The sequence below is a fragment of the Phascolarctos cinereus genome, unplaced genomic scaffold, assembly GCF_003287225.1.
Source record: "Phascolarctos cinereus isolate Bilbo 61053 unplaced genomic scaffold, phaCin_HiC Scaffold_2;HRSCAF=192, whole genome shotgun sequence".
Taxonomy (NCBI): domain Eukaryota; kingdom Metazoa; phylum Chordata; class Mammalia; order Diprotodontia; family Phascolarctidae; genus Phascolarctos; species Phascolarctos cinereus.
Genome location: NW_027555625.1, coordinates 48481700 through 48506198, shown reverse-complemented (window position 1 = coordinate 48506198; position 24499 = coordinate 48481700). Strand labels below are relative to the sequence as shown.

At 33.7% G+C, this 24499-nt stretch overlaps 1 protein-coding gene across 1 annotated transcript in view; it reads left to right on the top strand.

Annotated features, from left to right (window-relative positions):
- NFAT5 (nuclear factor of activated T cells 5) overlaps window positions 1-24499 on the top strand; it is a 145150-nt gene that overhangs the window by 73768 nt on the left and 46883 nt on the right. Inside the window, 3 exon segments of the mRNA XM_020989080.2 lie at window positions 9197-9755; window positions 15027-15219; window positions 21842-22032. Coding sequence (XP_020844739.1) covers window positions 9197-9755; window positions 15027-15219; window positions 21842-22032 — 943 coding nt within the window.

Sequence of the window (24499 nt, the reverse complement as noted above, 5' to 3'; positions counted from 1 at the left end):
GCGTTTCTGGCATAAGAGGGTGTCAACAGTGTCAGAAGTTTCAGAAAGGTGAGAAGGATGAAGACTGAGAAAAAGCAATTAGATTTGGAAATGAAGAGAACATTGATAACTGGAGAGGAAAATTTTAGCTGAATAATGAAGTTGGAACAGATATAGAGGATATGAAGTAGAAGCACCAATTGTAGATGTCTTTCTTAAGAAATTTAGCCATTGGGGGCAACTAGGTGGTGCAATGGATAGAGCACCGGTCCTGGAATCAGGAGGACCTGAGTTCAAATCTGGTATCAGACCAGACACTTGACACTTACTAGCTGTGTGACCCTGGGCAAGTCACTTAATCCTCAGTGCCATACACACATGCACACGCATGCACGTGCACACGCACACAGAAGAAATTTAGCCATGTAACAAAGGAGGGTTTTGGGATGATAACCGCAGTTATAGTCCAGTCAAGTAAAAGTTTTTTCTAAGGATGGAGGAGACTTGATTGTATTTATAGGCAGCAGCAAAACAGCCAGTAAATAGAGAGAGATTAAAAATAATGGGAGGTTATGGTTGATATGGGGCAATCTCCTTGAGAAGATGGGATGCGATCAAGGGTACATGTAGAAGGCCAGTTCTTGTGAAACAGGTGAAGGAGGAGGTAATGAGGCAGGACATGTGAATGAATTGAGATGAGGAGGAGTTCTAGGTGAATGGCTTTAGTTTTTTTCCTGGAAATATGAGGTAAGGGTCTTAGAGGAGGGAGGAAGGGAACAAGCATTTATGAAGTGCCTTTTATTTGCCTGGCACTGTACAAAATGTTATTACATTTGATCATGGGAGACTTTAAGGTGATAAAAAGGTTTGGAATAACCATTGTAGTAAGTGGGAAAGTGAATTTGTTAGGAAAGCATAAAAGGTTTGATTTGCTACATTGAGGACCCAGTTGAGTTATGAATCATCAATTTGTGGTGGACCCAGGCAGCATGATTGTGTGGTCTTTCTCTACTTTTAGCGTAAGAATAAGAGCAAAAGTAGTAATTTTAAAAATTATTTGAGAATAATCTAAGATTGGGTTTTAGAGAGTCATAATCGGTCACAGAATAATGGGGCAAGGGACTTCAGTACAGAGAGTAGTGTAGAGTTAAACTCTACGGGTTAACCAAGGTCTTGAGATAAGAAAGGGAGGACAGGGTAGCCATGTAGGAGTGATGACCTATATGAAAATTAATTTACAGCTCCTTATCATATACCAACTTGGATTCTAAGGGAGGAAGCTCAAGGATTAGCAGTAGACTAGAAATAGAATCCAGAAAGTAGATAGTCCATAAAGTTCTTCTGTGATAGTTTCTTAATGAATTCTGTGCCTTTCATTATATTTTGGGGATGGATTTTAAAAAAAATTATTAAGCACCTGTTAGAGTCTAGGCACTGTGCTAAGTGCTTGACCAATATTATTTCATTTGATCCTCACTACAATTCTGGGAGGTAGGTGCTATTATTATTCCCATCTTACAGTTGAGGAGACTAAGGCAAACAAATTAAATGTCTTAAGTGTCTGAGGCTGGATGTGAATGCAAGATTGTCTGACTCCAGGCCCAGTGCTTTATCCACTGGGCCACTTAGCTGCTCTATTAATCAGTCAGTTAATTAATTAGAATTGTAGTCACTGTGTTACTTTAAAAAATGTTAAGAGAGTAACTTTGTCAATTGATTTTCCTAACAAAATGGCAAATGGTTTGAGTATTATCCCCATTTTACTTACATGAGGCAGCTGAAGCTTAGGGAATTTCAATGTCCTGCCCAAGGTCATGTAGCCACGTTTGAACTTAAATCAGTTGACACAAAGACCAGTGTTATTTTTCCTATATCATGTTGTCTATAAGATTTTGTCACTATTAAAACTAAGCCAGACTCAGGAATGAAATCAGATTAGGTAATTCAGAGGATTTTTACCTGTGCTATTTTTTTTTTCTTCCTTTATCACATTTTTCATGAATAGGAAATTCAAAGAAGTGCCAACATTTGGCAAGAATATTGGCATTGATATCTGATATATGTTTCATTTAAACCACTTAAATGAGTTTGTTAGAACTCTTTGTATTTATTTAAAACCTCTTTTGTATTGCTGATTAATGAACAGTATTTTCCCTTGAGATACAGCCTTTTGAATAGCTTTTTCTCTCTTTCTTCTTTCATTATCAGTTATAACACTTGTTCTAGATCTGCCTTAATTCAGCATAGTTTTAAAGACAGTTGTTTCTCTAATCTGGTCAAACTTTAATCTTTTGAAGGGCAACAATTATAGATCTCTGTCCTTTTATATCTGAATTATTCAAGACTGGTTATGTTATATGGCTGTTAGTCTTGGTTCTTTTTTAATCTTAGATGTTATGCTAGAATGTTTCCTAGTGTTTCATCAATAGCTAAATGATAGCATCCTCTCATTCTTTACAGAAGAGGGATTCACAACCAACCTTTAGTAGCCTAATCAGTTATAATTTAATGATTACAGTACTGGGTGTTTGGTTATGACATTTCATCTCACAACACCACCACCATGGAGCTTATAATCTCGTTAAATATGTAACATTGTGTTTTAGCTACAGGTTATACTTTTTAAGAAATAGACGATTCATTTGGGAATTAGAACATAAGAAGATAATTAAGAATTCATTAAAATTCAGAGTGGAACAGTTTTTTTAAAAAATATCGGTACTTTAAATCCAAGAGCTGGAGTAGATGCTAACAACTTGTCATAATAACTATTGTGTAGGGGCAGCTAGGTGGTGCACTGAATTAGAGCTCTGGCCCTGAAGTCAAGAGACCTGAGTTCAAATCCGACTTCAGACACTTGACACTTACTGGCTGTGTGAACCAGGGCAAGTCATTTAACCCCAATTGCCTCACCAAAAAGCCAAAAAACAAACAAAAAACTATTGTGTAAGAATAACTCTGTAGTGTTAGGAGGCTTAGATATTTTACAGATAATATCAGTTTGTCATTTTAACCCCTACAACAGCTGACTTTTTAGGTGGGGTGGGAGGGTAGGCATCAGTAACTGGAGAAATGTAGTGTTCTTTTGATTCCAAGGAAAATACTATTTGTATTTTAAGACAATTAAGTCATTCATGGTCATGTCTACACCTAAGGTGGTTTTAGTTAATTCCATAATGTCAATATTACTGAAAGTCTACCTAGAGGGAAAAAAAAAATTCTGGCTTATGGATTAGTTTACACTTATACCAGTAAACATATTTGTCTGTATTGGTGAATATGAGGTAACTAAAGTTTCAGGTAAGAAATTACCCCTCTAAAATCTATTTGGATATTAATATCTATTGATAATAGATTAATTTAAAACTATGTTACTATAAGTTTAAAATATTGCTCATTTCAGCATGTAAGTGTCAAAGATGAAAACTGAAACTGTTTTAATATATATGTAAATTAAATAACCAGGCCTACAATCTTTTATTTTTCTTAAAGTAAATTGGATTGCTTATATTATATGCTGGGATGCTAGTTGTTTTTTCTATTAATACACTTAACTTGCATTCTAGCTCCGCCATTCAGAGACAGGCATCGTGTGGTGGGTTGTGTGACAGTGTCTGTCAATAGTGAAGACAAATAGTACCAGAGACACTTAACCCATCCAATCTCACCCAGGGTATAGGTCGGTCTCGTTTTCAGACTTCTTCATAAGTCTTTTTTTCTTTCTTCTTTCTCTCTTCCTTCCTTCCTACTTTTCTTTCTTTTTTTAATTTCTAAATAGTGGATTGATACTGATTTGAAACTAAACTTTTTGGTAAAGTTTAAAACTTTACGTTAATATTATATAAAAAAGAAAAGTAATAAACCCAGGTTGGCATGAAGGTGTTGAAAAAAAACCAAACAAACAAAAAAGCAGATTTGCAGCCACTTTGTATGTTCTTGTTCATGTCTCAATCTTTTGGCAACATGAGTATAGAACCTGTAATTATTTTCCTTTGGGTATTTTTCTTCTTTATTCTGAAAGTATATCTTTGTGATCCAGTGATTTTTATCTGACTAGATGTTTTGTTTTTAACTTAATGCTACTAGTGAGGGTTGAATCAAAATCAATAATTGTTAAAACCAAATAGTAAGGATTTGGGACCAGAAACTATTTCCAAATTTACCAGTGTTGATTTTTCTGTTTATTTTTCTGATTGCTTTCTGAACAGTTAATGGTTTGCCTTCTTTCCTTCCACTATTGGCTTACCTGGAACACTGGATATAGTTTTAGCGATATATTGAAAACCTATCAAAAGCTATTTGATTTTTCTTTTAGGGCTTTAAAGAATCTTTGCGGCTCTAAAAGAGTTCTCCAAAGGGTCTGATTAATTCCACAAAAATGGCAATTTCTTTCATAGACAGCAGCAATCTTAAAGAAAAAAAAGTTCTCTGCTAAAATGTGTTTAGAGAATTGTTTATATATCTGTTACAGAATGGTAGGTTTGGGAATATAATTGTTATTGCTGTGATAGCTAGCATTAATAAAGTGGTTTAAGGTTTGCAAAGCACTTGATACAAATATATTAAATTCTTTGATCTTCACAACAACCCTGGGAGGTCCATGCTATTATTATCCCCAGCTTACAGATGAGGAAACTGAGGTAGAGAGAGATTACTTTATATGCTTAGGGTCATAGGTCTAGGAAATGTTGGAGGCAGAATTCAGAATCATGTCTTCCTCACTCCATTCACTGTCACAAAGCATTTCTTAATATTCGTAAAGAATTTATTCCAACTGAGGGGAGATAAAACTTGGACTGATTTGTACCTAGTGTACCATTTTAAATTCGTGTTCACATTTGTTGGAAGGGGAGCAAATTTAGTAATAATTGTAAATACAGTAGCATGTAGATGCTTTATGTAGATTCTGTCCTTCACTACTCATGTCCTGGCTGTTTTGTATTTTCAGTGTGAACTCTAATTCAACTAATTCATAGAACTGTGTCAGGTTCACTCTCATTAAAAAGGCAAGGCATTTGAATTTAAAGGTAGCATTTAGCTTTATAGATTCAAACGTGCATTTGCCAGCAATCGAATTGGTTTTACATTAATAGATCTGGAAATAGAACCCAATAGTAAATAATGAGTCTTGCCTTCACTTATAATTTTAGAATTAACTCATCTTAAAATTAGAAATTTTCCATGTATAAACAGTAGAAATTCTTAGTTATTTATGCCCTTCAAGGCCCTAGGAAATGCCATGGGATAAATGATAAATTTCTTCTGTATAAATCACCTTTGGTTCAAAGAAAGTAATCCTCTTGGAGGGTGATTACATAAACTCATAAAAGAGGAAATATCAGTAGAGATTTATTCATCTATTTTAGGGGTGACAAAATGTTTAACTTTCAACTTTAATTCTATTCTTTGGAAGAAATAGTTAACAAATGAAGTTCACTAGCTTTTTTTGCTGCTGAGCTTTAAAAAATTCTGTCATAAAATGGAAACTAGTTTAATCTCATGATTTAAAGAAAGAAATATCAAACTAAAAGTTGGCAGTTGAAATATGTTCACACATAAAAGTGTATATAGGCATGTTTAATAGACAGTCATAAAACATTTCCAAAAGAAAGATAAAATAGATATTCATAAGTTTGTTGAAAACTAATGAAATCTCATATAAAAAAAATAAAAAGATTGCCAAATAAACTTCATTAAAATAATATTCAAATAATCACTTATGGAAAAGGAAAATATCTAAATGGTACAAGGTTGTATTTTAGCCCTTCAGTTCTCCAGAGCTCCAGTGGAAGTTCTTTACAACTGACTTTTCAGATATAGTTGTAAGAAAACTTTTTCTAGGTTTTAAAAATCTGTATCATGTATTCCTATTTACTGTGAATGTTGGGAATGCATGAAGGGGTTCAGAAATATTTTAATAATTTTCTTACAAATAATTATAGTATTATTATTCTGAGTTTTTAAAAGTGGACTAGTATGAAGTGTATTACTTTTTTTTCATCACAGTAAATTTAAGGAGCAAGGAGACTAACCCTAACCCTGAAAGGTACTCTCTGAAAATACTGAACAGTTACCTGGAAATGTTAAATATTTGCTCCCCCTTCCTTTTCAAGTAATATAACATACAGTAGTGTCTAGGTAGTACTTCTGCTAAATTACAAAAAAAAAAATCTGATATATCTACTAAATGTGAGACTCATTGATACATTCTGACTTTGCTTTAATTCAATACAACAATTATTTGGATTCCATTAGTATTAGCCTCCACATTTGTTTACATTAATAATGCATGTGGTTGACATCTTTTCCCCTCTACCAAAACTTAGTAGATACCTTTGTGTAAAAAATTCTATGAGTATTCTCTTAACATGAGGGTGGGAAGAGCAAAAACATTATAATTTTAAGAGCAAAAGTGTAATAGGTTTTCATATTACATTGTCTTAAATTTAAAATATGTTTGCTGGTGTTGTCTGACAGTGTTGGTATTTGTAGCTTAATAGTTTGTGCTAATATGCTCTTTTATTTAATAAGTATGTCCAGGAAGCTGCAGGTAAAAACAACTATTGTGTGTTAGGTTTCCAAGCAAGGTACATAGACTAATTTATGTAGGGTATGATATCACAGTTTGGCATACCTGTCCCCGAACAGACTTTACATGTAAGATTGTTCTATTATTTTTGTTGAGTTTTCTTATGAAGATTTATCTGGTATTGTACTTGACAAAATAAATTTATATTCATCATGAAATCTAGGTCACATCTTGAATATTAAATTCTGTGATGGACCTTTTTTCCTTGTCTTAAACTTCATGGCCTGCTTTTTTGAGGCAGGATTGTTTCCTTTTTACATATGACTTCAGTCTGTCATGGACAGGGATCCCTGAGATTTTCATATTCTGCATTTTCTCGTGCATGGTGTTAGTTTTAAGTGTAACTGTTAAGAACAAAGGGGGAAAAGCTGCTTTATTGAAATACAAGTCCACAGCATTCATGCTGCATGCTCTGTGTGTTCCACTTGCAAACACTGCATGCTGCATACTTGTATTTCTCTGAGAACGAGAGTGTAGAAGACACAAAAAGAAATACAGAGTCAATTTTGCCAATAGTTGGAACAGATAGAAGGGAATGTTCAAGGTAACACTTTTTTTCATATTTTTAATTAATATTAATATTTCTCAAAAGATGAGAGAACTTTGTATTTAAACACAAAGTAGCTGCAAATCAGCTTCTAAGCTGTCACTGACATTAGCATCTAGATTTTGTAGTTTTTACAAATCTTTAAAAATATTTATTTACTAAGAAAACATTGCATTAATGCATGATGCAAAAAGGATAAATTCTTCTTTAAATTGGAATGCAGTTTAAAGTGACTGAATCTTCCAATTTCAGCTACTGCATTTGATGAGGATATAAACTCTGGAAAATGGAACTGGTATCATCTAACTGCTCCAGGTTCTTCAGAACTTATGGTAGCAAAGAAAATCTTCCATGTGGCTGAATGTAGAGCACCTTATTGATCAATGATATATTTCTTGTGCTCTTGAACCTTGACAACTATACATTATTTTGGGGGTGTGTAACTTTTGTTTAGTTTCCAGTTTATTCTAATAATACTTTATTATCTTAACAATAGAATGTTGGCACTTTCATTTTGATTACATAGATATTAATTTTTAGTATATCATTCCTTTATAATTCTTGTAAATGTTACAATTCCAAATCCAATTATCCTTTCCCCCATTTAAAAAAATTAAGATTTATCATTCCAATTTAAAACATGGCCTGTGTGGATATTGATAAAGATTCATTTTAGACTTCTGCAACAATTTCAGTGGCCTAATAAGTCTTGCCTATTCTTTTTTTTCAGGCCATGAACTTTCTATTTTGTTTCTTATAGAAGATACTACAGTACTTCTAAAATTACAGGAATGACTACAACTTCTAATTTACTCTGACAGACACAGGTTTGCCTCAAAAATTATGCTGTTAAGAATTTAAGTGTAAATTTCAATGAGCTGTTCTGCCAAATGCCACAGTTTTTAAAAATCATTTACTCATAATATGAATCCTTTTATCTTTATTATCAAGGCATAATAGATCAGAATAATGGTTTTACAAAAATCATTTTGTAGGAATTGATTCTGCTGCTCTCCAGAGATTTTACTATCTTGATTTTTTAAATTTATAATTATTAAAACTTGCTGTTAGTCATGTCAGAAAGAGTTCACTTAATGGAAATAACACCATCCCTTTTAAGGAGAGAGGAAGTGGAGAGTAGTAATTTAATGTAATATTTATTGAGTGCCTCCTATGCACAGGGCGCTATTACTACTTAGGTGAAATATACTCAATGATTGATCCTTCACTTTGGTTTTCACTCTCTCTTAAAGAGCTGATTAATTTCAGAGATTGTAATTTTAAATTGCCACTTCCAACCTCTGGAGATTCAAGGTAGTACAATTTGCTCATCTTGTAGATTGCCCCGCATGTTCCAAATCGAACTGTTTTCATCCTTATTCTTCTGGTCTGCAAACAACCACAATGACTGGTACCAGTTCCATTTTCCTACAATTCAGTTAATTTTATATATATATATATATTTTTTTTTTCCTATTTCTCATTTTATAATTGATATCTGGAATAACCAGCAGCTCTTTTCTCATTTATTTTCTCATATTTTTATTCCAGGATTTGCCTCTGAAGCAGGGAGTGTCTGCATTAAAAATGACCTGTAGTTCTCTGCTTCATAGGTTAGAAACTTATTTTAATATTTTGTGGCTAAGCACAGTCCCACTTTTTCAAATTTATTGTAATAAATTATTTAATTGGCATTGAATATGGACTACAAGCATACATTTCACATTGGGGTTTCCTTTTTTATTTTAAATGACTTAAATTCTAAAGAATCAGTCCAGCTGAGGCAACAAAATCTTTATTCTTGCTCTGCAGCTTAAATATAACTTTAAAATTAAAGTTAGAGTTAATATATATATATATATTGATTACAAATAAAATAATGCTATTTGGGCATCTTTAAAAATCATTTTATTGCTTAGGCCTTGTATTGCTTGAAGCATTTACATTCTAAAACTTACCAAATTCCAACTATTCATTTTGGGGAAAAATAATCAGTTCACAAATCACATTTTCAATGGGACTGCTAGCCAGCATAGGTGAAAACATGTATAGTGTATTGACTCTTGAATTGTACACTGCAGATGCTTCTTCAGCTCCTTCCTCTTCCTCCATGGGCGGTGCTTGCAGCTCCTTTACCACCTCTTCCAGCCCTACCATTTATTCTACCTCAGTCACCGACAGCAAGGCTATGCAAGTGGAGAGCTGCTCCTCAGCCGTGGGGGTAAGTACCCGAGGGGTAAGTGAAAAGCAGTTAACCGGTAACACAGTCCAGCAGCATCCGCCAACACCGAAGCGGCACACAGTCCTGTACATCTCGCCGCCACCTGAGGACTTGCTGGATAACAGCCGGATGTCCTGCCAGGATGAGGGCTGTGGACTGGAATCTGAGCAGAGCTGCAGTATGTGGATAGAGGATTCTCCCTCCAACTTCAGTAACATGAGCACCAGTTCCTACAACGATAACACGGAGGTACCACGAAAATCACGAAAACGAAATCCAAAGCAGAGGCCAGGGGTCAAACGGCGAGATTGTGAAGAATCCAACATGGATATATTTGATGCTGACAGTGCCAAAGCACCTCACTATGTGCTTTCCCAGCTTACCACGGACAGCAAAAGCAACTCAAAAGCTGGAAATGGGTTGGTATTCACATTTTTTAAAGTTCTATCATCATTGTGCAAAACAAAGCTAATAAACCATCCCTTTGACTTGTTGAAGTGTTGAGCTCACATTTATTTATAAAGCTAGTGATGCTAATTTTATAACTGAAAACCATGAGAATTCTCAATTAGAATCACCAAAATTTACTAAAGGAAAATTAGCATTAATGGATTCTAACAAATAGGCTTATTCCATGATGAATCTAGTAGCCATTATAGACTGAAAAATCATGATCTGTTTTGAAATGATTTTTCAGTTTCAAATGGATTTATATCAGGAGACTGAGAAAAGATTTTTTAACAATAGGAATTTATACCTATAATAACCCTTTCAAAAATGATCCCCAAAGAAGTTCATGAATAGCTAGATTGGGATCTTTGCACATTGATTATTTCCCACACTGTATCTTGTTCACTTTTTTGTGTGTGTGTGTGTGTGTGAGGCTCTCAGTACATTCCTGGCAACTTTTTTCTTTCTCTTCATTTCATGAAGAGAAGGAAAAAGGAGTTGGTGGTTCATTGAGATAGCCCAATTTAACACATTTTTCAGTTTTTGCCTGATAACACTCATGAACTGATTGACCCAAATATGTTTTAATGTGAATGCTTTTCTGTATCTGATTTTTTTTCCCAGAAATAAATCTTTATTCATATTTCTATCTGTTGCTTCTGGGTTGCATATGTGGAAGGGAATTGGATGAGGGATTGGGAGGGAGTACATTTGCATTTTCTTTCATTTCTGTCAGTTCACACTTTTCGCTAAATACATCCCAGTAGTTGCATTACAAACTATTCATCCACCATAGCATATGGTGGTGTTTTTTTTTTCTTTTCTCTTTTAAACATATGGCTTCTTTAGTTCCTCTGTTTTGACAATTGGTAGCTAGATTTATTTTTTATATTTGCTTATAATATATTCTAAGGATTAGAGGAATGAATTATTAAACTACTTCTATTTTTTGAAAAATAAGTTTTATATTTTCTCAAACAAAGTTCTTTAGGTGGGCCTGAATAGCTATTACAATTTCATATTTAACATGTTATGATAAAGTGAGCACCTCCAGTGTTTTACTACTTGATGGCATCATTAGTACCTCTCTTTGGTGAGTTGGAAAATAGGCCCAGTATAATATTGGAGAATATATTTAGTGTTTATTAGACTCCCTTTTGCCTTATCTTCCCAAAAGAAAAATGATTCTTATATATTAAATGTTCTTTGTTGATCATAGTTATTCTTTATATGTCCATGAAGGGAAAAAGGGTTATCTGTGATTCTATATGAATAACATTATTAAGTAAACTTGCATATTACATATATATCCACACACATTTATTAAACCAGGTACACATATTGATTAAGAAAATTATTTTAAAGAAAGAGGAACAAATGCCCCTTTCTGGAAAGTTTGCGTCAAAAGAATAAAAAAAATCTAGAATATTTAATTTGCAGAACCTGAGAAGAGAATAAGTCCTCCAAAAACGTTTGTTTTAATGAAGATTATAGAAAAACTGTGTAGTCTAATGTACTCTGGTACATTTATCTAAGAGCCTGGATTTCTAAAACTTATATAAACCTCTTAAATTTTCAAGGTCATTTAAATATTTGTTTATTATTATGCAGATTATTTGGGCTTCAAGAAAGCCTTTGATGAAAAACCAGGAAACAGCTTCTTTCTTAAAATGGCTACTGAGGAAACAGATTAAAAGCAAAATCAAATTTTCAGATAGGGAGATATGGTCACACTAAGTATCATAGCTACTAATTACCTTCCTCCAAATATCTTGCATTTCTTCCTTTGGAACAGATATTTGGTATGATTTGATATCCAAGAGAAAGTACAAAGAGGTTTAGTCAACTGAAAATCTCAACGCTTCAGAATCATATGGAGAAGATGGAATATTTTTAGGCCTATAAGAAATGGGCCTTGGGTAGTTTATCACATACATTAAGCTAAGCATTTTGAACTACTTTACAGAACTAATACTAAAATTTTCCTATTATTCTTTGTATGTCAAAAATGTTATGAAATGTGAGCTTACATTAGTGGAAATTGTGACATTCTGGGATTTTCTTTAATGTGAGATCTTTTAACATTTTATGGTAATTCATGTAATTCTAATATTTTAGAAACCTACTGTCCAGACAAATACTAAACAAAGCTGTATAATGATTTTAAAAATCAGATAGGAATCTTGAAGTCCAATGTATAAAGATAGGCAAATAATTTCAGAAAATTATAGTTAAAATTTCTTCCAGTAGTTGTAATGATACATGGCATATATATTAGACCAAAATATAAGGACTCATTTAAAAGAAGACTTTGCACTTGGATATTCGGCAATATTTTTTGAAGATAAAAATACTGCATATGCACTAATAACACAACTGCTAGTAAATATTTTCCGAGTCATTCAAGAACATATGTAAGATAGTATCAAGAGGTTAAAATTTAAAATATGTAATAAGTCATGCTGAATCATATCATTGTCAAGTTCTGTCAAGTGTTCTGTGAATCTTTAGCCTCATTTTTCCTCATCATGAAGTTAACTAGAATTTTGGGTATGATGTCATCAAGAGGTGATGCCTATTTTGTGTGGGGTTTTTTTTGTGATGAGAATTCTCATGCATAATATCATAGAAAAATAGATTATGGAGGCAAAGGAGCTGAAAATATTTTACTCAAAAAACATGCCAAGACGGTGAATTTTCCTTTTCAGATTGGCATTTAGAAGTTAACCTTGCATACAGTTGCCACATCATCCTTATTTTTATTTAGATATCATTCCTTAAAAGCATTCTAAATTATAAGAATGATTTTAAAAAATAAAATAATTTTTGAAGAAGTTGTATGCTGGGATTTAGAAAATTTTAAAAATTTAGCTATTTTAGTTTAAATCCCCAAATCAGTTAGGGTTGCATTGGTATGATTCTTTCAGCTTTGATTTATCTATTTTATCAGTTCAGCAGATGTGCTAAATTAGAGAACATTTTGGTATATCAGAATGGTAAAATTCATCCTAATTACTAGTCTCTCAAAAACTAATTTATCTAAAGAAAGGAAAAATAAAAACATTTCTTTTAAGCTAATTGACACACTAATGATTTTTACATGAGGTTTTAATAAAGTGATTTGAAAATGTTGTTACAAATGGATTTCCTATGATTATAGAATGTCTTGATAAAGATTCCATATGTAGTGTTCAGACTGAGTAGTTTGATTCTTAGCCAGGTTAATGAATATAAAAGCAAGCTTCACATTGCAAGGTCACAGGTTCCTGCTATTATTTTTAAATTTTATTCTTTTAGAAGTCTTTGAAATGGATGTAATGGGGACAATACAGTCACCCAACTTATATATACCCTTTTAAAATAAATGGAAATTTCAGTCCTGTTTGTTAATAACCATAAAAATTTCCCTTCATTTCTTGCCTTTTCTCTCACCTGGTGCTATTAGTATCTGTCCCCACCCTACCTTGTCATCCTGCCAGTCCTCTATTACTTGCTGTGGCCCTATAAGAATGTTTCTGCCTCTTTCTACCTTCTTAATATTGCTGGTACAGGATACTTAGTTCCTTTATTGCTGCTGCATGCTTTGTTTCCTGCCTACCTTCCCAGCAGGCTAATGGGTTGGCTAACTGCCTGGCTAGCCATCAGAATTCACACCAGCCTCATTAGTCCTATCTCTTTATTCTCCTTCCTGGAAAAGGGAACAGAGAAACTACTTCCTTCTAAGGACTACCTAATCCTCTTTCACCTTTTAGATTCTGGTTCTCTCTACTTTTGTTCCTTTCTTCCTCTAGTAATTGGGTGAATACTTGGTATACCATGTGGGTCGTGTTATAGGGCTAGGTTAGTGATCCTAAGGGCACATAGGGTTGTGAATCTATTTAAAGAGTATTTTTATATATTTAAGTATATTTTATGATGTTTAAATGAAAAGGTTATCTCTACAGTATTGTTTTCTATCCCTTTCTTTGAAATCTTAGACAGTTTTCCTCTTAAAAATGAGATATTTGTAAAGGGCTTTGCAAACCATAAAGCACTATATAAATGCTAACATAATTATTAAGTGTTTGGTGTATAGTAATTTGAGCATATTTTGGGTTGAATCAGATTTCGAAGGTGAAGCTGGTTGCCTCTCCACCACTTAAAAATTTTGTTTCTACAAAGAAAATCTGTTCTAACTCCAAACCCTCAATTCACAAATAAACTTTTAAAACACAAGTTGGTTGGGGACTCTTTATACTATAAACCCTGATTATGTAAACCTATACTTGGAGAGCTTTTAAGTTATTGCTTCTTTGATCAGGAGTTAATTAAACTGATCTCTAAGATAAACACACTCAAAGAACACATCTGGGAAAGCTTGCCTGAAGTTTGTCTTTGAGTACAACTGGCAAATGGATATAATGATTCTTTGTGAAAAAATTTCTATACCCCATTGCCTGTATATCTTATTTCCCAGTTGCATGTGAAAACAATTTTTTTTAACGTGTTTTTAAAACTTTGGGTTCCAAATTTTCTCCCTTCCTCCCTCCCCACCCACCCTCATTGAAAAGGCAAACAACTCAATACAGGTTATACATGTGTAGTCATGCAAAACACTTCCATAGTAGTCACGTTGTGAAAAATTATATTTCCTTTCATCCTATTTCTGCTACAAAATGGCATGCAGAAGGTTGTGACGTAATTGTAGATGTTCTTTAACATCTCCCCCCCCGCCTTTTTTTGCCAATCTGACAAGGAAATAGCACTAATTCATTTTGTAGTACACTTCAAACATATTATATGAAATAATGTGGCACATATATGGGACATATATGTGTACATGTTTATAAACATACAGATACATGAGTATTATATTCAAAGTCTACTTGAAAAAATTGAGAAAAGTTTCAGTACAATCTTTGACAGTACTTGAACTAAAATATACTTGGATTTAAATACTAGGGAGAATGATGCTGAAAGCTGCCCCCCTTTTCTTTATTCCTTTTCCTATCTCTAAACATATATTCTCTCCCCTACTCAACTTACTGATTTTTAAAATGTAATCATATCTGACTTTTGCTGAAAAATCTTAAAATTTTATATATGGATGTTGTCCTAGGCAGTTGTTTATTTTGTTGGTAAACAAAGCATTTGTTCCTGCTTTGACTTGGCCATTTATTCTGTTTTCTTCCTTAATCTCATTTGGCCCTCTTGAATATTCTTTTATGACATTTTTTCATTGTTGTGCTTTAATTTCTCAGAACATTGGAAAATCAGAAAGGAGCTGGAGCAAAGAAGAGTCCTATGTTGTGTGGACAGTATCCTGTTAAAAGTGAGGGGAAGGAACTGAAGATAGTGGTTCAACCTGAGACCCAGCACAGAGCTAGGTACCTGACTGAGGGCAGCCGCGGTTCAGTGAAAGATAGGACACAACAAGGGTTTCCTACCGTAAAGGTATTTTATTTGACTGTACACTAAGATTTTACTGCATGTTTAATCATATCATTATTTCATTGTCTTTAATCAACAAAAACTCATTGTAGATATTTAAAAGCTAATTAGTATCTCTTAATTATTGAGTCATCTCAATAAAATTCAGTTTAGTGTGACTTGCAACTAACATAAGTTGCCGCTAATTGCACAACAGAATCTCTCTAATAATCTTTCCCATTGTCTTATTAAGTGCTACATTTTAGGGAATACATTGATAAGAATCCAGGGGAGAACAACAAGAATGGTAAAGAGCTTCTAAACTATACCGTATGAAAAACCATTGAAAGAATTAGAGATAATTAGTTTGGAATAAAGAGAAGATTGGGCAGTGGTGTAACAGGGACAGAATAAGTTGTCTTTCCAAAACACACAAACTAGTTCAATATTTTTGATTGAAATAATTGGTCATTAGTCAGTCACTGCTGGACAGAATTGACTTTTAAAAATTTACCTAACAAATTGATAGTTATAATAATAAGTTTTTAAAAAATGGTCTTGGGAGCCTTAATTTTATTTTTCAGTTTCCTGCTGATTAATACAATATACAAAATGTTTTAATATAACACTTCAGGGTGTTCAGGCTGCACACAACTTAGAAAAGAGATTTGAAACAAAAGGCAATTTTTATGGTTATTTTCTTTATCTTCCCCTTTCCAGATCTCTGTAGTTCCTTTTTCTGAAGAAAGGAGAGTTGTGAAGAAGTGATGGGGAACTGATATTAAGAAATAAAACTGATTTTTGTTTCAAAAAACAAAATTATATTTTTCATTGCTGAAAAATTTCTTCAGAATCTAATTATCAGTTATGTTCATAAATGAAAAGGAAGAGCAGAGATGATGATGATGATGATGATAAATTTTTAAGAGTTGATCTTTAAATATTTAAATATGGATTTATATAATGGTTAGTCCTGTTGATGGGACACAGAAGTAGATAAGGGGAGGGTACACCTCTAGTTCAGTAGATAAGCTTCATCCTGTTGAGTTAACCTTTAACTTGCTTTCCCCTTTGGCCCAATATTTTAAAGACCTCAACCTACACTATGTGACTACTTCTATTAATTAATCAATGCAACACAAGACTAATCTTGAGTAGTCATTGAAGTAAAATTTATAGATGACTTCCATATTTTCAGAATCATCTTGAAAAATTTTAAAAATTGGCCAATAAAGAATAATTTTTCCTTGATTAAAAACAAATGATGAAAATGCAAGATGGAGGATATGACAAACCTGGCTTCTAGAATTTGAGGATTGGAAGGAACTTTGGTGAATATCAAGTCCAATCCATGCCTGAAAGAATTCCCACTACACCCTATGCAATATGTTGTCATCTGTCCTCACATGACCTACAGTGAAGGAGAATTGACTTCTTCTCAAGGCAGCCTATTTCATTTTGGGGATGCTCTAATTGTTAAGAAGTTTTCCCTTATATCAAGCCTCAATTTGCCCATTTTTCAACTTCTCCCTGTTGTACCTAGGTCTATACTCCAGAGGTAAAAGAGCAAGTCTAATCTCTCTTACACTTTACACCACTGCATATAGTTGAAGACCACTTATTGTGTTCCCCACATAATTCTCTTGTCTTCCCAAATATTCCCTTTTTCCAGTAAAATATTTCCAATTTCTGTTGCTATTCATCATGTGGCATAAACTAGAGGCCCTTCATCACTCTTAATGCCTTTCTCTGGACAATCTAGCTTGTCAGTATGAAGTAACTCACATTTATTAAGCACTTACTATGTGTCAGACACTGTATTAAGTACTGGGGACACAAAAAAAAAGCGCAAAATTTTACTGAAGTGTGGCAATTGGAACTGAGCATAATATGGTAGACATGATATAACCAGAACAAAGTACAACAGGATTATTGCATCCTTATTTTTAGAAGCTATGCCTCTTGTAACCCAAGATTGCTCTTGGATTCCATATCACATTGTTTGTTCATTTGCATTGAACTTGCAATCTACTGAAAACTTTCCAATCTTTTTTTAGATAAAATGCTTCCTAACCATATCTCTCCCATCTTAAATTTAAGTTTTTTTTAGTATTATGAACTTGACAAACATTTCCATATGCAAAGAATAGAAAAAGAATCTGTGTGAAAATGCAAAATCTATTATCTTACAGCTTAAAAAAAAAGAATATAACAAACTCAACACATTAGTTTGAAAGCCTTTCTAGTTGTGTCTCTGAAATCCTCGTGTTTACTCCTCTGCATTTTTAAAGTGTTTCATTGGTACTCTTTTCTTTGATATTACTATCATTAGCTTCCCTTTCCCTCAAGAAGTCTCCCACCACAATAAAAGCTGTCCTTTCTACTAAATTTACATAGTCTAAACAAATTCGCACATTGTTATGTACAAAAATGTATGTCTCATTCTGTATCACAAGTCTATCATCTCTCTCTAAAGTGGATGAGAAGCATTCTTCATCATTAGGGCTTTGGGAATCATGGCAGGTCATTGCGTTGATCAGAATTCTTAAGTCTTTTTAAAGTTGTTCATTTTTACAGTGTTATTGTATAAATTGTTCTGGTTCTGTTTTTTTCACATTGTATCAGTTCATACAGATCTTCCCACGTTTCCCTGAAATTATTCCTTTTATCATTTCTTATGGCAAAATAGTATTCCATTACATTCTTATACTATGATTTGTTTATTCATTCCTTGAATCATGACTACACCAATGGTTTTTAGTTCTTTGCTACAAACAGGAAGTGCTTCTATGAATATTTTTGTATGTAAGAGTCTTTTCCAACTCGTTATTTTATGTCTTTTGGATATATATCTTTAGTGGTATCACTGGATCAAAAGGTATACACATTTTAGTGACTTTTTGGGTATAGCTCCAAATTGCTTTTCAGAATGGCTGGATCAGTTCCCAGCTCCATTGATAGTGGATTAGTGTTCCTGTTTTCCCATCTCACATCCAGTTGTCATTTTCTTTCTTTGTCAATCTAATGAAAATGAGGTAGAGCCTCAAAATTGCTTTAATGTGTATTTCTTAGTAACTTGGAGCTTTTTCATGTGGTTGTTGATAGATTGCCTCTCTTCTTTTGAGAACTGCTTTTTCGTGTCCTTTTGACTATTTATCTGTGGGAAATGTCTCTTGTTCTTGTATGTTTGAGTCAGTTCCCTATATAACTTGGATATCAGACCTTTTATAGAGAAATTTGCTGCAAAGATGTTTTCCCAGTCTTCTATTTGTGAAGTTAATTTATTTAACCCATGTGTAAGATTATTGTGTCATTTTATTAGATGAATCCTGATAATCAGGACATTTCCCTGTTCTGTAGACCTCTGGGTTCTTCCCCAGCTTTGTAAAATTTTTTCAGATATCTTTAACAATGACTCAACAATCAAGTCCTCCAGTTCTTTCAGTACTTGAGGATGTCCTTCATGTGGACAGGGTGACTTGAATTCATCAAAGGCAGCTAGATGGGTACTCTCCTCACTTATTTTGGACATCATCTCCTTGTGAGCCGTTTTTGTTCTGTCTTTTTTATTCCAAGATTCATTTGCCTTGGCAAAACAAAGAGAAGCAAAATGGAATTCGGTGTCTTCTTTATCTTTCTGGTCAGTTTCTGCCATCCCACCCATCTTAAAGAATAGCTTTATCTCTTCTTCAGTCCTCTCATTTTAACTTGTATTTTTTAAAGTAACAATGTCACATGCACGCAGCCTTTTTTTGTCATTGCCTTTCTTTCCCAGCCTCCATCTCATTGTGAACTTTAGCACTCCTGACACTGTTCAGAAGTACCGTGCCATGTTTTTTAAAAAATCCATCCTTTTTTAACCTTTCCTTTTCTCCATCTTCTGTATATGTCTTTTAAAAAATTTAAGTTGAACGGTTAGTTCTTGGACTCTTCAGGAAATTTCTGGTTTTCTTGCTCCTGAATTATTTCCCTTTGTGTCTTAACAGTTTCTTACTTGAGAATTTTACCTCTCTCCTGGGCTGACCCTGCCCCTCTTAGAATTTCAGTGTATGGGATCCTGTCTATTTTTCCTTTGACCCCTTTGAAAACTGGTTTCCCAAACTCTAGGGTGCCTATTAGTGATAATCAGATCCATTAAAAAAAATTTCCCATATTAGTTTCTCTACCTTCTGAAGGAGGAAATTACCATTAAGATAAGTTAATAAGTTATTAGTTTCTCTGTTTTTGGCAGAGAAGAAAGCTCCAGCAGATGTCTCGATAGTTAAAGTTCACCGTCACCAGTATATCACGTCTGTGTGTCAGTCTGTTTCTCAAGCTCCTCATATGTTTTCATCTTTCTGTCCAGGTGATCTGTAGCAGTGGTGTCAAACTCAACTAGACACTAGGGCAACTAACCTATACATAGGGATCCCTGCAGGCCACTCATTGACTTAGAAAACCACATATTGACGTTATCTATATTCTATTGTATTTTTATTTATTTTGTTAAATATTTCCCCAATTACATTTTATTTTGGTTCAGGTCACACTTGGGATTGTGGTTCATGGGCAGTATATTTGACATCTCTGTTCTATAGTATTAGTGTCAAAATAGCTTCGACTTCTCTTTCCGTTGAATGTCACCAAAATATATGCCACCACACTTTAGACTCTGGACGTCCTCGCATAAAGATAGCTTCTTAATATGCAGTGTTTTCCCTCCCACTTTTATCTGTCCTTTTTCTTTTGAATAAGATACGTTTCATCTCACTAAGATCCTCTGGTGTCTTTGCATTAGGCTCTCTAGCTGATTTTGTTTGTTTCTTAAACATTGCGTACTTGTTTATTAATGTTTCAGGTCATGGGCTTTCATACTGGTTCCTCTCTTGGATCTTCTCTCCACTGAATTTCTCTCTTATATTGTAACTGCTCTCTATGGCTCTAGCTTAGTAAAGATAATTTTTTCTCCTTCCTCCTATATTTTTAGTTTAGAGCTTTTAAAATTATTCATAAGGGTCCACACAAAAGGCAGTCTTAAAAGCATTTCTTAAGTGTTCTCCATACCTGGCCAGGACCCTGTCATTTCTGTATCTTAAGCCATGGTTCAGGAATTCAGATGCCATTATAAGTAAGACAACATTTTGCTGGCTTTCTTTAGCCCGAGCACAACAGAAAATTAAACAGAGGCTGAAATGGGCCGTAAACTAAAGATAATTTAACAGTGTACTTTTTTGTTTTGACTTCTAATGTTAAACAAAAAGTAGATTTGCATCATGTTTTTTGTAAGAAGATTAAAAGATGTGGAGGAATCAAATTATCTAAACTTTGTACTGTATTTCACCACATAATCATTGCAGATTTTATGCCAAATTTCTTGCAGAAAAAAATAGAGTGCAGCCAATATGGGAAGCTTTAAAAAATTGTGCTGGCATTACTTAAAAATCATTTGTTACTAAACTGTCTTTGGTGCAAGATTAGGGTGCACAGAATACTCGTGAATATATGTTAAAATTGGGAAGATGCGAGTCTTAGCATCTCATGTGACTTTCTCATGGCAGCTTCATCTGCCTGCCCACCCTCCTTGCACCTACGGCTCTTCATCGGGTTGAGTGACAATACCATTAGTATTGTTGCACTTTAAACAAACCACGGAAGTCAGCTTTGGGAAATATACTGACAATGCGCATGCACTGAGAATTCTAGGTTCCTGGCTTGCTATTCGAGAGAGATAAATGTGTATCCATATGCTACTGGTGAATATATTGCTGCTCTGTTTACCTTTGAAGTGGTATGATGAACAGAATTATGCCATGTGACAATTATGCGATGAAAGGTTATAAACCAGTTTTTAGACTGGAAAAAAAAAACCCAACAACACAGGGTATGATGATTATGTGGCAAAATATGGTAGTCGACAGTAGTTGTGTTTTAGAATCTTGACTTCATACTTTAGAAGTATTATTGAGAGATAAGAGGAAAGCCGCCATCAGATTTTCTTTGGATGAAAGCACTGACCCAAAGAACCTCTCACCTTTCCACATTACTTGTGTAGCCACATTGGTTAAAAAAACAGACAAACCATAAAGACTAGATGAATTAAAAATAGCATAATGCTGTTCTTTATAGAAGAAGATGATACCAACATAGGATGTGTTTTGAACTTTCCTTTACTAACACTTCTTGTGACTGGTTTTATGAAACATTTGTCCAGGATTATAATGAATACAGTTTTTGGCCAAAGGCTAGATTTTTGCTGCAAATCTAACGGGCTCTTATGTGATGAAACTCATTACATAGGCATGGACCTTAGTAAACAGATACTAATTGTTATGTTGTAATGTTATAAGATGTTTTCATTTTATTTTATACTCATAAATTATACTTCAGCTACTAAAAGCCAAAGCATAAATGAAATTTAATTATTCTATTAGTATTAATACTTTTGTTTTTATATAGTATTTTTTCTGTTAGTGTAAGATAATATATTAATATCTTATGATTTAAATAGGACTTTGTTTTTGAATAGGAACATTTTTTTCTTTCAAGAAATTTTTTTAATCTATTTTTATTTTTTGAAAATTCGATGATTTCGTTGTTACCTTATGTCATTTTATAATTTGATTATTGAAGGTCAATTAACTTTCTGTTTTCTGCTATTTGATTCTAGCTGGAAGGACACAATGAGCCTGTAGTACTACAAGTATTTGTGGGTAATGACTCTGGTCGGGTGAAACCACATGGGTTTTATCAGGCCTGTAGAGTAACTGGTAGAAATACAACTCCTTGCAAAGAAGTTGATATTGAAGGCACTACAGTTATAGAAGTTGGCCTTGACCCTAGCAACAACATGACACTGGCGTAAGTAATATGAATTTTTTTCCTGGGTAGTTGAATAGGAAAAATGTTAATTTTTGGCCTTTGGGATTTTTTGAAATGTGATTTTAAGCACTTTATTGTATTGCTTTATTTACTTCAACAAATGTGAAGTAGTAAAAGTAATATAGAATATAATAGATTAAAATCATCAACCTTTCCTTATGTAGCTTTCTATTGGGTTTTTAAGCATTGTACTTCATGCTTACTTGCTAGGTTTTATGCCTAACTTCTGTATTCTATTTTCTTTGAAACATAACAACTTGAAAATATTCTTAAAATATATTATTTATTTGTTTTTAGCATTCTTTTCTTTTTAAATTGAGAGTTCCAAATTCTCTTCCACCCTTCCACCCTGTCTTCTGCCCATTGAGAAAACAAGCAATATGATATCAATTATACCTGTGAAATCATACAAAACATTTTTTCATATTAGCCATATTTCCAAAAAAAAAGCAAGAAAAATAAAATGAGAAAATCGTGTTTCAATTTGCAGTCAGAGTTCATCAGTTCTCTCTCTGGAGGTGGATAACATTTTTTCATCATGAGTCCTTTGGAATTGTCTTAGATCAATTGTATTGATTAGAGTAGTCAAATCTTTCACAATTGATCATCATTATAACATTCCTGTTACTGTGCATAATGATCTCCTAGTTCTCACTTCATTTTGTATCAGTTCTTATAGGTTTTGCCATGTTTTTCTGAAACTACCCCCCTCATCATTTCCCACAGCACAAATAGTACTCCATCACAATCATATGTCGCAGCTTCTTTAGCCATTCCCCAACTGATGACTGTCCTCTAGATTTCCAATTCTTTGCCACCACAAAAAAAGCTGCTTTAAATATTTTTGTACATACAGGTCAGTTTCCTTTTTCTCTCATTTCTTTGGTTTATAGACCTAGTAGTGTTATTGCTGGGTCAAAGGGTATGCACAGTTTTATAGCCCTTAGGGCATAGTTCCAGATTGTTCTCTAGAATGGCTGGACCAGTTCACTACTCTACCAATAGCTCATTAATGTACCTATTTTTCTCTCATCTCCTTCAGCATTTATTATTTCTGATAGTGAGATTTTTCTGTGAATCTATTTATGATAGTGAAATATTTCTGTAAAGAGGTCCCTCCAAATTGTTTTAATTTGCCTTTCTCTAATTAATAGTGATATAACATTTTTATATGACTATTGATACCTTTAATTTCTTCTTCTGAAAACTGCCTTTTTTATCCTTTGACCATTTATCAGTTGCTCTTATTTTTATAACTTTGACTCAATTCTATACTCAGTATGTATTTGAGAAATGAGGTCTTTATCAGAGAAACTTGTTATAAATTTTTTAAATATTGCTTCATTATCTGTAGTACCTTTTAGCAAAATGTAGTTTCCCTGATTATCCCTTTTAATTAGGTCTGGTTTTGCTTTTGTTTTGTCTGAGATCATGATTGCTATCCTTGCCTTTTTAAAATTTATCTGAAGCATAGTAGATCCTGTTCTAGCTCTTTATTTTAATTCTGTGCATGTCTTTCTGTTTCAAGTGTGTCTCTTGTAAACAATATATTATTGGATTCTGGTTTCTAATCCATTCTACTGTCCTCTTCCATTTTATGAGTAAGCTCATCCCATTCACATTCACAGTTATGATTACTAACTATATTTTCCCCTTTATCCCATTTTCAGCTTTCTTCTTTCTCTTTTTATCCTGTCACTCCTCAAAAGTCTATTTTGCTTCTAACCACTGCCTCCCTTAGTCTGTCCTTCATTTTATCACCTCCTCCCCCTTTCTCTTATCCCCTTCCCCTTATATTTCCCTATTGAGTAAGTTACATTTCTACACACAACTGAGAAAGGGGGTGGGGGGAGAGAGACAGAGAGAGAGAGAGAAAGAAACAGAGACAGAGAGACAGAGACTCTGTATATATACACATATACATATTTCCCTCTTTGAATCAATTCTAATGAGAGTGAACTTCAAGCATTTCCTGCCCCCCACCCCCATTTTCTCTCCACTATAAAAGCTCTTCTTTGTGCACCTCTTCTGTGTGAGAAAATTTTCCCCATTCTGTCTCTCCCTTCCCCCTTCTCCCAATGCATCCTTCTTTTTCACCCCTTCATTTTTTTCTTTTTTTGGAGATCATTGTAGCATAATCAACTCACTTCCATGCCCTCTGTCAATGTAAATTCCTTTTAATTGCCCTAATACTGATAAAGTTCTTAGGCATTACATGTATCATCTTCCTATACAGGAATGTAAACATTTTAACTTTATTGGCATCCTTTTGATTACTCTTTCATGTTTGCCTTTCTCTTGAGTCTTGTTTTTGAATGTCAGGTTTTCTGTTCAGCTCTGGTCTTTTCCTCAAGAATGCTTGAAAATCCTCTATCTCATTAAATGTTTATTTTTTCCCCGGAAGGACTATACTCACTTTTGCTAGGTAGGTTATTCTTGGTTCTCA